We start from the raw sequence: 13,092 nt of genomic DNA, 5'->3' as shown, positions 1-13,092 counted from the left end.
GGGTCCGCTGGCTTTCATTGGAACAGAACTTCAATTACTTTTTTATAAAATAACTCCTGCAAGAACTCCGAACTAAGAGGTGCATTTCAACCCAAACTATTTAAATAGTATAAATAGTATAAATGCAACAGTCACAGACCCAGTGTAGGACCAGGCTATAGGAGAACATGGAAATCACCTTCAAACCACCACAACAGGCCTGTGAAACTCAATCTCAGTCAGTACCTAAAGAACAAGGCAGTAAAAACAATAATAAAATCACATCTGAACATTAAAAGTCTTCACATTGACTTATTGCAACAGCGAGTTTTGAGTATTCATGTACAACAAAAAAGACCTAAAGTAAACATCTATACAACCTCGTACAGAGATAATACAAGTGAACTTTAGATGCCTTACAAACCCTAAAACCAGGTAGAAAACATCCCTTACCGCACACCTCTAAACATGTGTTTTGTGTGTGTGTGTGTGTGTGTTTATATATGCAACGCCTGCTGATGTGTGTTTATATCTTGATGCTTCGTTTCCCTTTGGCTTTCTTTGGAGTCTGGACCTGTCGGCTCTTCCTCCTCAATGCCCTCTGGTCAATCACTGGCGGCTGCTCCTCTTCCTCCTCCTCTTCCTCAGCCAAGCTCTTCTCTACAGCCCCCTCTTCCTCCTCCGTCGTTGTTGCTTTCTCCTCCTCTTCCTCCGTGACCTCCGGCTGCTCTGTGTCCTGCTCCTCGGGCTCCATGACCACTCTGCTCAGTCTCTTAGATTTACGTTTAGGGGCCGCTTGGCCACTGCCGCTACCTCTCCTCCAAAGGACCTTACCCTCGCCACCCTCGTCTGAGCTCTCACTCTCCACCTCCTCTTTCTCATCCTCTGTGGTTGAAACGTTCTCCATCTCTTCTACCTCTTTCTTTTTGTCCTCTTTGACCATGACCTCTTCCTTCGCCTCCTCCTCTCCTTCTTCCTCTGCGAGAGGCTGGTTCTCTTCTTCCTCCAGAGGCTGGTAGGACAGGGCTGCTACCCCCACCTGGACCACCGTTTCCTGGCTACTGCTGTCCACTGTGCTGGCCTCCTCCATGGATTTCTCGTCTTCCTCCACTGCTTTCTCCGCCTCCTCCTCCTTTTCTCCCTCTAGCTCCTCTCCTTCTTCCATTGGTGTAGCTGCAGCCTCCTCTGAAGGTGCTGGAGGTTCGCCCCCTGCCTCCTCACTCACCTCCCCAGAGATGGAGGACTCTGCTGAGGCTGGCTCTGCAGGCGAGGGGGCCTTCTCTGTAGCAGAGGCTGGTTCTTCTACTAACAGGAGAGGAGCCTCCTTCTCCACTTCCTTCTCCACCACAGCTTCCGTCTCAGCCAATTCCTCTGATGCCACAGAAGCTGCATCTACGGTGTCCTGCAGAGGACAAAAAGAGAGAAAAAAGTGCAGTGGTGAAAAACATATTCCCCAATTCTCTTTGACACGTACTGTAGAAACATGTCCACAGTACAAATAGGAACTTTCCAACAATTGTCTCATCTGTGACCCCCTTGCTCCAATAATGTACCCATTTAACACATTCCAACTGAGGCACTGAAACACATACTTTAGCCTCAATGGAGTCTTCCTCTTTCGCCTCCTCCCCCTCTTCTTCCTTCATTTCCACATCTTCCTCTGTTGTTCCGTTCTCCAGCACAGCATCGGGCTCCTGTAGGGCAACCTCTCCCTCCACCTCCACTCCCTCCTGCACCTCCTCTCCCTGGTCATCAGTCAGTTCTCCTTTCACCTCCTCAGCCTCCTGAGGAGAGAAAAGCCACAACCAATAGTCAACGCCTCCTTTTACTGATTAACCATACACTCTATGCAGTGGCTGTGTCTGAAATGGCACCTTATTAACTATAAAGTGCACTACTTTTGACCAGGGCCCATAAGGAATAGGGTGTGATTCCTCGCCCAACAAGTGTTAAATACGCTATGATAGTGACTGGTTATTCACTAACAGTAACCATAGTAACATAACAGAATGATGACAAGCAACCCAGAACAGCCAAATGAACTGTTGTTTTCTAATGCTGTATTCATCCTAATCACCTCCCTCATCCTCTCACCTGAGCTTTGGCCTCCTCTACAGGGGCCACAGCAGCCTCTGCCTCTCCAGACTCCTCCATCTCACCCCCCTCTCTTCCTTCCTCCTTCTCTCCTCCCTCTACAGCCGTAGTGGTGGGCTCCGCCTCCTCCAATCTGAAGACACAGTAAACCAGAGGTATTATGATTTTCAGCCAATGGGAAGCGTTCGTACTTACATTTCATTAATACTTTGATGGATGCTTCTATTTCACTGAGACTCCTTGTCTAACCTGCTCATCTTCAGAGGCAGGCTCTCCTCCTCAGAGTCTTCCATCTCTTCTCTGCCACGCTTTTTATGTCCACTACTCCTGGTACGCGTTGACAATGGTGTGCCCTCCATGGCTAGAGAGAGAGAGTAGCCATTTTTCATTCCAATGTGTATTCACACAAAAGATAGCATTTTATGTACTCAGAAACGCCAACATTTTTCTCATAGTTATCCATTTCAGGATGCCATGGAGCTCCTTAAGATTTCTCTGAGCTACTTACCTTTTATTAACTTGAGAGGCTTATTCACCACCAAAACATCCTCCTAGAAAACAAGAAGACATCAATACCATATTAACTCCTCATTACTTGATTATATTGTCCCTACACTACAGAACTTAAATCTGAGGTTTGAGGATATTCTTAAACTATAAACAACAACAAATACATCCAAATAGCTGTTTAGGAGACGAGAGACTGAGGAGACCCAACAACAGAACACAAAGCAAAGGAGGAGAGAGAACAAATGGAAAGAAAGACAAACAAGAGTGAGAGGCAAAGTTGGATAAATAGAGAGACACGGCAGACACAGAGAGAGAGAGACAGAGAGAGTCACGGCAGATACAGAGAGAGAGAGAAACAGAGAGACACGGCAGATACAGACAGAGAGACAGAGAGAGAGAGACAGAGAGACACGGCAGATACAGAGAGAGAGACACACAGAGAGACACGGCAGATACAGAGAGAGAGACAGAGAGAGTCACGGCAGATACAGAGAGAGAGAGAAACAGAGAGACACGGCAGATACAGACAGAGAGACAGAGAGAGAGAGACAGAGAGACACGGCAGATACAGAGAGAGAGACACACAGAGAGACACGGCAGATACAGAGAGAGAGACACAGAGAGAGAGACAGAGAGACACGGCAGATACAGAGAGAGAGAGAAACAGAGAGACACGGCAGATACAGAGAGAGAGAGAGAGAGAGAGAGAGACAGAGAGACACGGCAGAGACAGAGAGACACGGCAGATACAGAGAGAGAGACACACAGAGAGAGAGACAGAGAGACACGGCAGATACAGAGAGAGAGACACACAGAGAGAGAGACACGGCAGATACAGAGACAGCTAATACACACACACACACACAGAGACAGAGACAGCAGAGACACAGACAGAGAGAGAGAGAGAGAGAGAGAGAGAGAGAGAGAGAGAGAGAGAGAGAGAGAGAGCGAGAGAGCGAGAGAGCGAGAGAGCGAGAGACAGAGACATACGGTGATGTCCAGACAGTTGTCTGAGCCCTCTTCCATGTTGACGTCTGTGCTGTCCAGAGAGGCTGCTTGGTTGTCTCCATTAGCAGTCACCGCATGGAGCACCACTTTATGGGAATCAGCACAACAATCATAAGTCAATTAGCTACCAGTCATGTGAGTCTAGCCACCGTCTGTCTGATGTCACCAAGTCCCCACATCTTATTCCTCACTCTACTTTTTCCATTCAACTTTTCCCCCTGGAAACGTTAGTACCTGGATACCACCAACCGAGCCAGGCTGCAAAGAGCTCAACTCATACAACGCTCTCTATAGAACTACTAAAGGAAAATGCTTATTTCCAGCGTGTGAGTGTGACTCCAATTGTTGGCCAGTAAATGCTGCAATTGTATGTTTTGTATCCCCCACGACTACAGACACTAGGGACAGGCCTGACACAGCTCTGAGAGGCTACACTGAACACATACAGTGGGGAAAAAAAGTATTTAGTCAATCAATCAATCAATTTTATTTTATATAGCCCTTCTTACATCAGCTAATATCTCGAAGTGCTGTACAGAAACCCAGCCTAAAACCCCAAACAGCTAGTAATGCAGGTGTAGAAGCACGGTGGCTAGGAAAAACTCCCTAGAAAGGCCAAAACCTAGGAAGAAACCTAGAGAGGAACCAGGCTATGAGGGGTGGCCAGTCCTCTTCTGGCTGTGCCGGGTGGAGATTATAACAGAACCATGCCAAGATGTTCAAAAATGTTCATAAGTGACAAGCATGGTCAAATAATAATCAGGAATAAATCTCAGTTGGCTTTTCATAGCCGATCATTAAGAGTTGAAAACAGCAGGTCTGGGACAGGTAGGGGTTCCATAACCGCAGGCAGAACAGTTGAAACTGGAATAGCAGCAAGGCCAGGCGGACTGGGGACAGCAAGGAGTCACCACGGCCGGTAGTCCCGACGTATGGTCCTAGGGCTCAGGTCTCTCAGTTGGATTTTCATAGCCGATCATTAAGAGTTGAAAACAGCAGGTCTGGGACAGGTAGGGGTTTCGTAACCGCAGGCAGAACAGTTGACTGGAATAGCAGCAAGGCCAGGCGGACTGGGGACAGCAAGGTGTCATCATGCCCGGTAGTCCTGACGTATGGTCCTAGGGCTCAGGTTCTCAGAGAGAAAGAGAGAACGAGAGAATTAGAGAGAGCATACTTAAATTCACACAGGACACTGGATAAGACAGGAGAAGTACTCCAGGTATAACCAACTAACCCCAGCCCCCCGACACATAAACTACTGCAGCATAAATACTGGAGGCTGAGACAGGAGCGGTCCGGAGACACTGTGGCCCCATCCGAAGAAACCCCCGGACAGGGCCAAACAGGAAGGATATAACCCCACCCACTCTGCCAAAGCACAGCCCCCGCACCACTAGAGGGATATCCTCAACCACCAACTTACAATCCTGAGACAAGGCCGAGTATAGCCCACAGAGGTCTCCACCACAGCACAAACCAAGGGGGGGCGCCAACCCAGACAGGAAGATCACGTCAGTAACTCAACCCACTCAAGTGACGCACCCCTCCTAGGGACGGCATGAAAGAGCACCAGCAAGCCAGTGACTCAGCCCCTGTAACAGGGTTAGAGGCAGAGAACCCCAGTGGAGAGAGGGGAACCGGCCTGGCAGAGACAGCAAGGGCTGTTCGTTGCTCCAGAGCCTTTCCGTTCACCTTCACACTCCTGGGCCAGACTACACTCAATCATATGACCTACTGAAGAGATAAGTCTTCAGTAAAGACTTAAAGGTTGAGACCGAGTCTGCGTCTCTCACATGGGTAGGCAGACTGTTCCATAAAAATGGAGATCTATAGGAGAAAGCCCTGCCTCCCGCTGTTTGCTTAGAAATTCTAGGGACAATTAGGAGGCCTGCGTCTTGTGACCGTAGCGTACGTATTGGTATGTACGGCAGGACCAACTCGGAAAGATAGGTAGGAGCAAGCCCATGTAACGCTTTATAGGTTAACAGTAAAACCTTGAAATCAGCCCTTGCCTTAACAGGAAGCCAGTGTAGGGAAGCTAGCACTGGAGTAATATGATCAAATTTCTTGGTTCTAGTCAGGATTCTAGCAGCCGTATTTAGCACTAACTGAAGTTTATTTAGTGCTTTATCCGGGTAGCCGGAAAGTAGAGCATTGCAGTAGTCTAACCTAGAAGTAACAAATGCATGGATTAATTTTTCTGCATCATTTTTGGACAGAAAATTTCTGATTTTTGCAATGTTACGTAGATGGAAAAAAGCTGTCCTTGAAACAGTCTTGATATGTTCGTCAAAAGAGAGATCAGGGTCAAGAGTAACGCCGAGGTCCTTCACAGTTTTATTTGAGACGACTTTACAACCATCAAGATGAATTGTCAGATTTAACAGAAGATCTCTTTGTTTCTTGGGACCTAGAACAAGCATCTCTGTTTTGTCCGAGTTTAAAAGTAGAAAGTTTTCAGCCATCCACTTCCTTATGTCTGAAACACAGGCTTCTAGCGAGGGCAATTTTGGGGCTTCACCATGTTTCATTGAAATGTACAGCTGAGGGGATTGGAGGGACGCCATGTGCGACTGACGTGTTTTCCGTTTGCTCCCGTGGTATTTTTAAAGTTTATGTGAATTTTGCAGCAAAACCGTATTTATTTTCATATATTATTTTGGTGATCCCTTCCCGTAAAAACCAAGACTACTTTACTTCCAAATATCAGCATGTCGACGAAACATAAGGCCAAAAGCATGACTTTGAGAAAACCCGGCCTACAAGACACACTCTCATCACCGCCCTCCCCTGAGCCTGACGACCCGGGGACTGATACTCTACCCGGGGGGGCGGCTTGGCCTGGCGGCGCTGAAGTGAACATTCTCGAGGCCATCAAACTACTACGCTCTGAGATAGTTGAAATGAAAACGGAGGTGGTTGCTACGATTGAGGCCCGAATAAAGGAGGTTTCTGATACTTTAAAAGCAGATCTAACCATCCTGCGGAACGAGACAGTGCCGGCAATCGCATCACTCAAAACAACAATGGAGTCGCACACTACAACGATTGCAGCACTGGAGACCTTCGCTACAAATGTCTCCGACTTAACTACATCCCTGGAGGCTGACGTGAAACGCCTAGCTGCGGACTTGAAAAAGGTGAAGGAGAGCTGTGTAAGTTTGGAGGGATTCTCTCGCCGCAATAACCTGAGACTTGTATCAGTCCCAGAGTCAGCGGAAATGCCTCGCGCCACAGATTTCGTTTCTGGGCTGCTGAAGGATGTTCTAGCCTTGGATGAAAAGCCCCTGATTGATCGTGCCCACCGGTCGCTGCGCCCAAAGCCCAGGGATGGGGAGAGGCCCCGTGACATAATTCTTCGAGTGCACTTTTTCCATGAGAAGATGGAGATTCTCCGACGAGCCCGCAATACCACTCTGAGCTTTCAAGGACAGAACTTCTCCATCTACCAGGACTACTCCCCCACTGTTTCCAGGCAGCGCGCAGCTTTCGGACAGGCCAAACGACTACTTCGGGACCATCCAGGTGTGAAGTACGGACTGCGATTCCCGGCCCGTTTATGGCTATCTCATGATGGTAAAGACTACACATTTGAATCTCCGGATGAGGCTCTCTCTCACATTCAACGTCACATCAAGAAGTCTTGAACTTGCTCATAGCTCAGCAACTGTTGCTAGCGAACGGTGGATAGTAAGTAACCCACCTGTGGTACAACTATGTTTAGCTACAACATGCTAATTTTGTATAGTTTGGGGGTTGGCGTACCCATTCAGGCTTATTTGATGTGATCTAATGTTTTGATCATCTAGTGTGCTTGCCTTACAAGCATTCAGTCATTTTAATCTCACTGTATTGCGGTTTTACTATACTCCTGTGTTTTCTAGGCTGTCTTGCTCACCTATTCAGTTTGTTTACATAGTGTCTCAGTGACTCAAAATATTCTTGGTTATTTGCTTACTGCATCCTTTGCATTGACCCAGTAAACAGTAAATGCTTCCTGAGGCGACACGTTTTTTTGGGGTCTTCACTTAAATTTTAAGGCTCAGAGCGTCATTTATGCCCAGCAAGCGTTAAACGTTGCGCACACGTAGTTTTTTTGGTCTTGGTTGTAAGCTGTCTCAGCATTCAACTAGACAACTATTATAATAATAATTATTATTATCATTTTTGATTGTCTTACTACAATTTCCTTACTTCAAATTAGGTTTTCGGCTAAGAGCCATTACACATTCTATTTATTTTCTTTATTTTCTCTCTCAAATGCCTGTTATAAGACTGGGAATATAATTATATACATCTACAAGTGGTGCTTTTGTAATTTCGTCTGCACAAGGGATTCACCTTAATTTCTTTTATTTAAAAAATGATTATCTCTTTTTGCTGTTTGATCCACTAACAAAACACGACTTTAAAGAGCGGGACTGTGGGTTTAGGTTTAAGACCGCACTCTCACAGACATACTGTGCGAAGAGAACATGCTCTATTTAGGCTTGTACCTCGTTTGGGGAGGTACTGTCTGGGATGGGGGGAGGGGGTGGGGGGAGGGGTTGAATTGTTCAGTTCTAATGTTGTCATTCTGTCTTTTTTGTTTTTTTTTCGGTACTTTTTCTCAACATCTACCACCGTACATTATTACTCTGAGACAAGTTATTCTGGGGTTTCTGGGCGCTCATTGCTTTTCCATTCTATGCTCTAATGACGGGGTTGTATAACGGGAATGCCCAGAGGGGCCGAAACAATGCGATCAAATACATTTCGTGGAACACCAAAGGGGTTAATAACCCAGTGAAACGTAAGAGGGTGTTGACACACTTAAAGGGTTTGAATGCAAATGTTGCATTTCTACAAGAGACTCACTTGAGGACTGGTGAGCACTTTAGGATGCGTAGGGACTGGGTTGGTCAAGTGTTCCACTCTAACTTTCATAGTAAATCAAGAGGGGCTGCCATTTTGGTGGATAAAGTCACTCCCTTTGTAGCTTCTGAGGTTATCGCTGATCCTAAGGGACGATACATCATAGTAACCGGTAAACTGTTTTCTACCCCTCTTGTTTTGGCTAGTGTTTATGCTCCCAATTGGGATGACACAAGTTTCATTTCTTCCTTTTTGTCTGCTATACCCAATTTAGATTCTCATTTATTGATTTTAGGGGGGGATTTCAACTGCAAAATGTCCCCAGTTCTTGACAAGTCCTCACGAACAACTACAGGCCCATCTAAATGTGCCCTACTTATTCAAGCCTTTCTTCAGAAATATGCCATGTTTGAGGCCTGGCGTTTCCTACATCCTACAGATAGACAGTATTCCTTTTATTCTCATGTTCATCAAACATACTCCCGGATTGATTACTTCTTTTTGGACAAAAAACTTTTGCCTAACCTTCGGCAGTGTACTTACAAGAGTATTGTTATTTCGGACCATTCACCATTAGTGCTTGAACTAGAGTTTCCCCAGCGACCTCCTATGTGTTATCAATGGCGTCTTAACCCCATTTTACTCTCAGATAAGGAGTTTGTCAATTTCATTTCTTCTGAAATCACCTTATTCCTAGAAACTAATTCAACACCAGGTATGTCCTGCTCTACCATATGGGAGTCTCTCAAAGCATACCTACGTGGCCAAATTATTTCTTATACAGCCAACCAAAACAGAGTTCGTTCTCAGCGACTTCGGGACCTGAGCGAATCCATAGCCACATTGGATGAGAAGTATGCCACGGTTCCTTCCTCTGATCTGCATAAAGAGCGCCAACTGCTCCAATCTGAATTTGATGAGCTTTCTACCAGGCAAGCTGAACAGCTACTCTTGCGAGCTCGGTACAGAGTGTATGAACAAGGCGACAAGGCCAGTAAACTCCTTGCACATCAGATCCGTAAATCTGAGGCCTCACGTTTAATCCCACAAATAAGGACCCCGTCTGGTGCCACCACAGTTATACATAAAGAGATCAATGATCAATTCAAACAATTTTATTCTGCGCTATACACCTCTGAATCCCCTCAAGACCCTTTGCTGATTGATTCCTTCTTTAATGGCCTGAATATGCCTTCAATTGATACAGACACCCATGACTATCTAGAAGAAGAATTTACACCTGAGGAGATTGCAACAGCAGTGTCCGCAATGAAAAGCGGTAAATCACCGGGTCCGGATGGTTTTCCAACCGAATTTTACAGGACGTTTTCTGGTCTGCTTTGCCCATTCTTGTCTCGACTATTTGCAGAGTGCCTTAATACCTCAAAGCTACCGCCTAGTCTTTATCAAGCTTCAATTTCATTACTATTAAAGAAAAACAAAGACCCTCTGGAATGTGGATCCTTTCGCCCAATCTCGCTTTTAAACTGTGATTACAAAATCCTAGCCAAGCTTTTAGCCATCCGTATGGAAGGCTCGCTGCATCAAGTAATACACTCTGACCAGACTGGCTTTATGAGAAATAGGCATTTGTTTTTCAATATTAGGCGCCTTATGAATATACTGTACTCCCCTGCGTTGGAGGACCCAGAGGTGGTGGTCTCACTTGATGCAGAAAAAGCGTTTGACCGCGTTGAGTGGGATTACCTAACAGCCACCCTTTATAGATTTGGCTTTGGCCCCAAATTCATTGCGTGGATAAAGATTCTTTATTTTTCCCCCATGGCTTCGGTACGGACTAACAACTTGTCCTCTGACTATTTTCCCTTGCACCGCGGATCCAGACAGGGCTGTCCACTCTCCCCCTTGTTGTTTGCTTTGGCAATCGAACCTCTCGCCATTGCATTACGCTCTAATGATGCCATTCAAGGAATAATCCGGACGGGCTCAGAGCAGAAAGTCTCGCTATATGCGGATGACCTCCTTTTGTTTATCTCTAACCCTGATACCTCATTGCCACGTGCCTTATCTGTTCTTAAAAGGTTTGGATCAATCTCAGGGTACAAGCTGAATCTAGGCAAGAGTGAGCTTTTTCCTGTAAACAAGGCTGCTTTAAAGTGCTCTTTTACAAGCTCTCAGTTTAGGATTGTCCGGGATCAATTCACCTACTTGGGAGTCAAAGTGACAAGGAAATATTCAAATCTGTTTCAGGAAAACTTGGTTGCTCTAGCAGACAGTTTGAAACAATCTTTTGCTTTTTGGAATGCGCTACCTCTTTCTCTTATCGGAAGGATTAATGTCATTAAAATGAGTGTGTTGCCCAAATTTCTATATTTATTTCAATGTCTACCCATTTTTATTCCAAAATCTTTTTTTATTTCACTGGATCAAACATTCATGCATTTTATTTGGGATGGCAAGGTACCACGGATTGGTAGAAAACATTTACAGAAGCCTAAGTCATTGGGGGGTTTAGCTCTACCAAATTTTCAGACATACTATTGGGCTGCAAATTTCAGAGCCCTTCTGTACTGGCTGCAGACTGATCCTACTGGCCCTAGACCAATCTGGGTACAGATGGAGTCTGAATCGTGTAAACCTGCTGCACTTTCTTCTGTGTTGTGCTCGTCTCTCCCAGTGTCCCTAGGCAAAAGGTGTGTCAACCCAATTGTAAAGCAGTCTCTTAAAATTTGGAATCAGTTCCGCTCAGCCTTTGGCCTCCGAGGCTTTTCTCTATCAGGCCCAATCAATCAGAACATTTTATTTCCTCCATCTTTGAATGATGGGGCTTTTGACATCTGGCACTCACTAGGCCTCTCCTCACTAGCCCAATTATTCTTTGATGATACATTTGCCTCTTTTGCTCAGCTACAGGAAAGGTTCAACCTCCCCCAATCCCACTTTTTCCGCTATCTCCAGACTAGGAACTTTGTCAGAGCTAACACACCTGAATTTCCCCATAGGCCTGTGAATACAGCTATAGAGAGCATCCTGGAGCTGAACAAGCTTCCTAGGGGCGCAATTTCAGATGTATATGCAATCATTCATGACTTACAGAACCCTTCTTTGGTGCCTTTAAAGACTCGATGGGAAAAGGATTTGGGGGAGGAACTTGGGGAAGACACCTGGGAATCTGTGCTGCGCAGGGTGCATTCGTCCTCTTTTAGCACTAGACACAGCCTCATTCAATTCAAGGTGGTTCACCGTATCCACTGGTCTGGGGCCAGACTTGGAAGAATATTCTCTGATTTTGATCTACCTGTGTCAGATGTAAAATTGAACCGGCCACACTGTTGCATATGTTCTGGGGCTGTCATAAACTGTCAGGTTTCTGGGAATTAATATTTAAATGTTTCTCTGATATATATAACACTGTTATAGATCCCTCTCCCCTTACAGCCCTTTTTGGGGTACTGCCCATAAGCACCCCCCTGTCAAGAATCCAGTCGGACACTGTTGCTTATACAACTCTTTTAGCTAGACGGCTAATACTACAGAACTGGAAGATGGCAGCTCCCCCATCTTATAAATATTGGGTGAGAGATGTGTTGTGCTCTCTGAAACTAGAAAAAATTAAATTCAATTCACGTGGGAACCCCAAACTGTTTAATGAGGCTTGGGCTCCATTCCGGTCTTACTTTAAACAGTCCATCCTCTGATAGCATTCCTATTAAAACCAAAATAAGTCTGTATTTGACCCCCCTGTGACTTAGGGGTTGGATGAGCATTTCTCTGTGTTTTTTTTCTGGGGTGGGGGTGGGGGGCATTAAGGCTGATGTGCTTATTGATTGTGACCTGCGGATGCCCTGTTCATCTCGCCCGGGCAGAGACTAAGGTGTGAGCTTGTTTTTCCCAGATATTTTTATTTTTTTAATTCTGTTCACGCCTACATAAAATTATCAATATTCATTTTTTATTTTAAAGCATTGTAACTTTTTATTTTTGGTCCAGTGGATCATTGGTCTGTGGCCTTGACTGTCTGTGAGTGGTTGCATTTCTCCACCCCATCCCTTAACTGTTTACAGGAACAATGGTGAGGTATTTGCTCTGTCCCTATACTATAGATTGCCCTTTAACCTTTTGTAGCCTTCTGCCTGGTGTGTTTAACTTGTCCAAAGTAAGGTATCTTTAAAGTAATTTTTTTTATTTTTTATTCTTTATTATTTTTTTTATATGTATTATTTGTATTTTTGTCTAGTTTAGTATATTATTTATATTGCTTTGTCTTGTCTGTGTGTGTGTAAAACTTAATAAACAGAGTTCTCAAAAAAAAAAAAAATGTACAGCTGTGTGTCATCCGCATAGCAGTGAAAGTTAACATTATGTTTTCGAATAACATCCCCAAGAGGTAAAATATATAGTGAAAACAATAGTGGTCCTAAAACGGAACCTTGAGGAACACCGAAATGTACAGTTGATTTGTCGGAGGACAGACCATTCACAGAGACAAACTGATATCTTTCCGACAGGTAAGATCTAAACCAGGCCAGAACTTGTCCGTGTAGACCAATTTGGGTTTCCAGTCTCTCCAAAAGAATGTGGTGATCGATGGTGTCAAAGGCAGCACTAAGGTCTAGTAGCACGAGGACAGATGCAGAGCCTCGGTCTGATGCCATTAAAAGGTCATTTACCACCTTCACAAGTGCA

At 45.1% G+C, this 13,092-nt stretch overlaps 1 protein-coding gene across 1 annotated transcript in view; it reads right to left on the bottom strand.

The window, feature by feature from the left end:
- Window positions 1-505: 505 nt before the first annotated feature.
- The window catches only part of LOC311135632 (uncharacterized protein), a gene marked incomplete at its 3' end in the record, with an annotated part of 45,266 nt that continues 32,679 nt past the window's right edge, over window positions 506-13,092 (bottom strand). The window contains exons 8-13 of the mRNA XM_084169660.1: window positions 3,574-3,677; window positions 2,582-2,624; window positions 2,323-2,434; window positions 2,074-2,206; window positions 1,572-1,763; window positions 506-1,381 (exon numbers count right to left, since the gene is read on the bottom strand). Of these exons, the coding sequence (XP_084025786.1) occupies window positions 506-1,381; window positions 1,572-1,763; window positions 2,074-2,206; window positions 2,323-2,434; window positions 2,582-2,624; window positions 3,574-3,677 (1,460 nt within the window). The remainder of the gene's footprint in view (window positions 1,382-1,571; window positions 1,764-2,073; window positions 2,207-2,322; window positions 2,435-2,581; window positions 2,625-3,573; window positions 3,678-13,092) is intronic.

Source organism: Coregonus lavaretus, assembly GCF_964263955.1.
Source record: "Coregonus lavaretus genome assembly, chromosome: 10".
Classification (NCBI taxonomy): domain Eukaryota; kingdom Metazoa; phylum Chordata; class Actinopteri; order Salmoniformes; family Salmonidae; genus Coregonus; species Coregonus lavaretus.
Note: the sequence above shows the minus strand (reverse complement) of the source record. Positions and strands in the feature narration are given on the sequence as shown.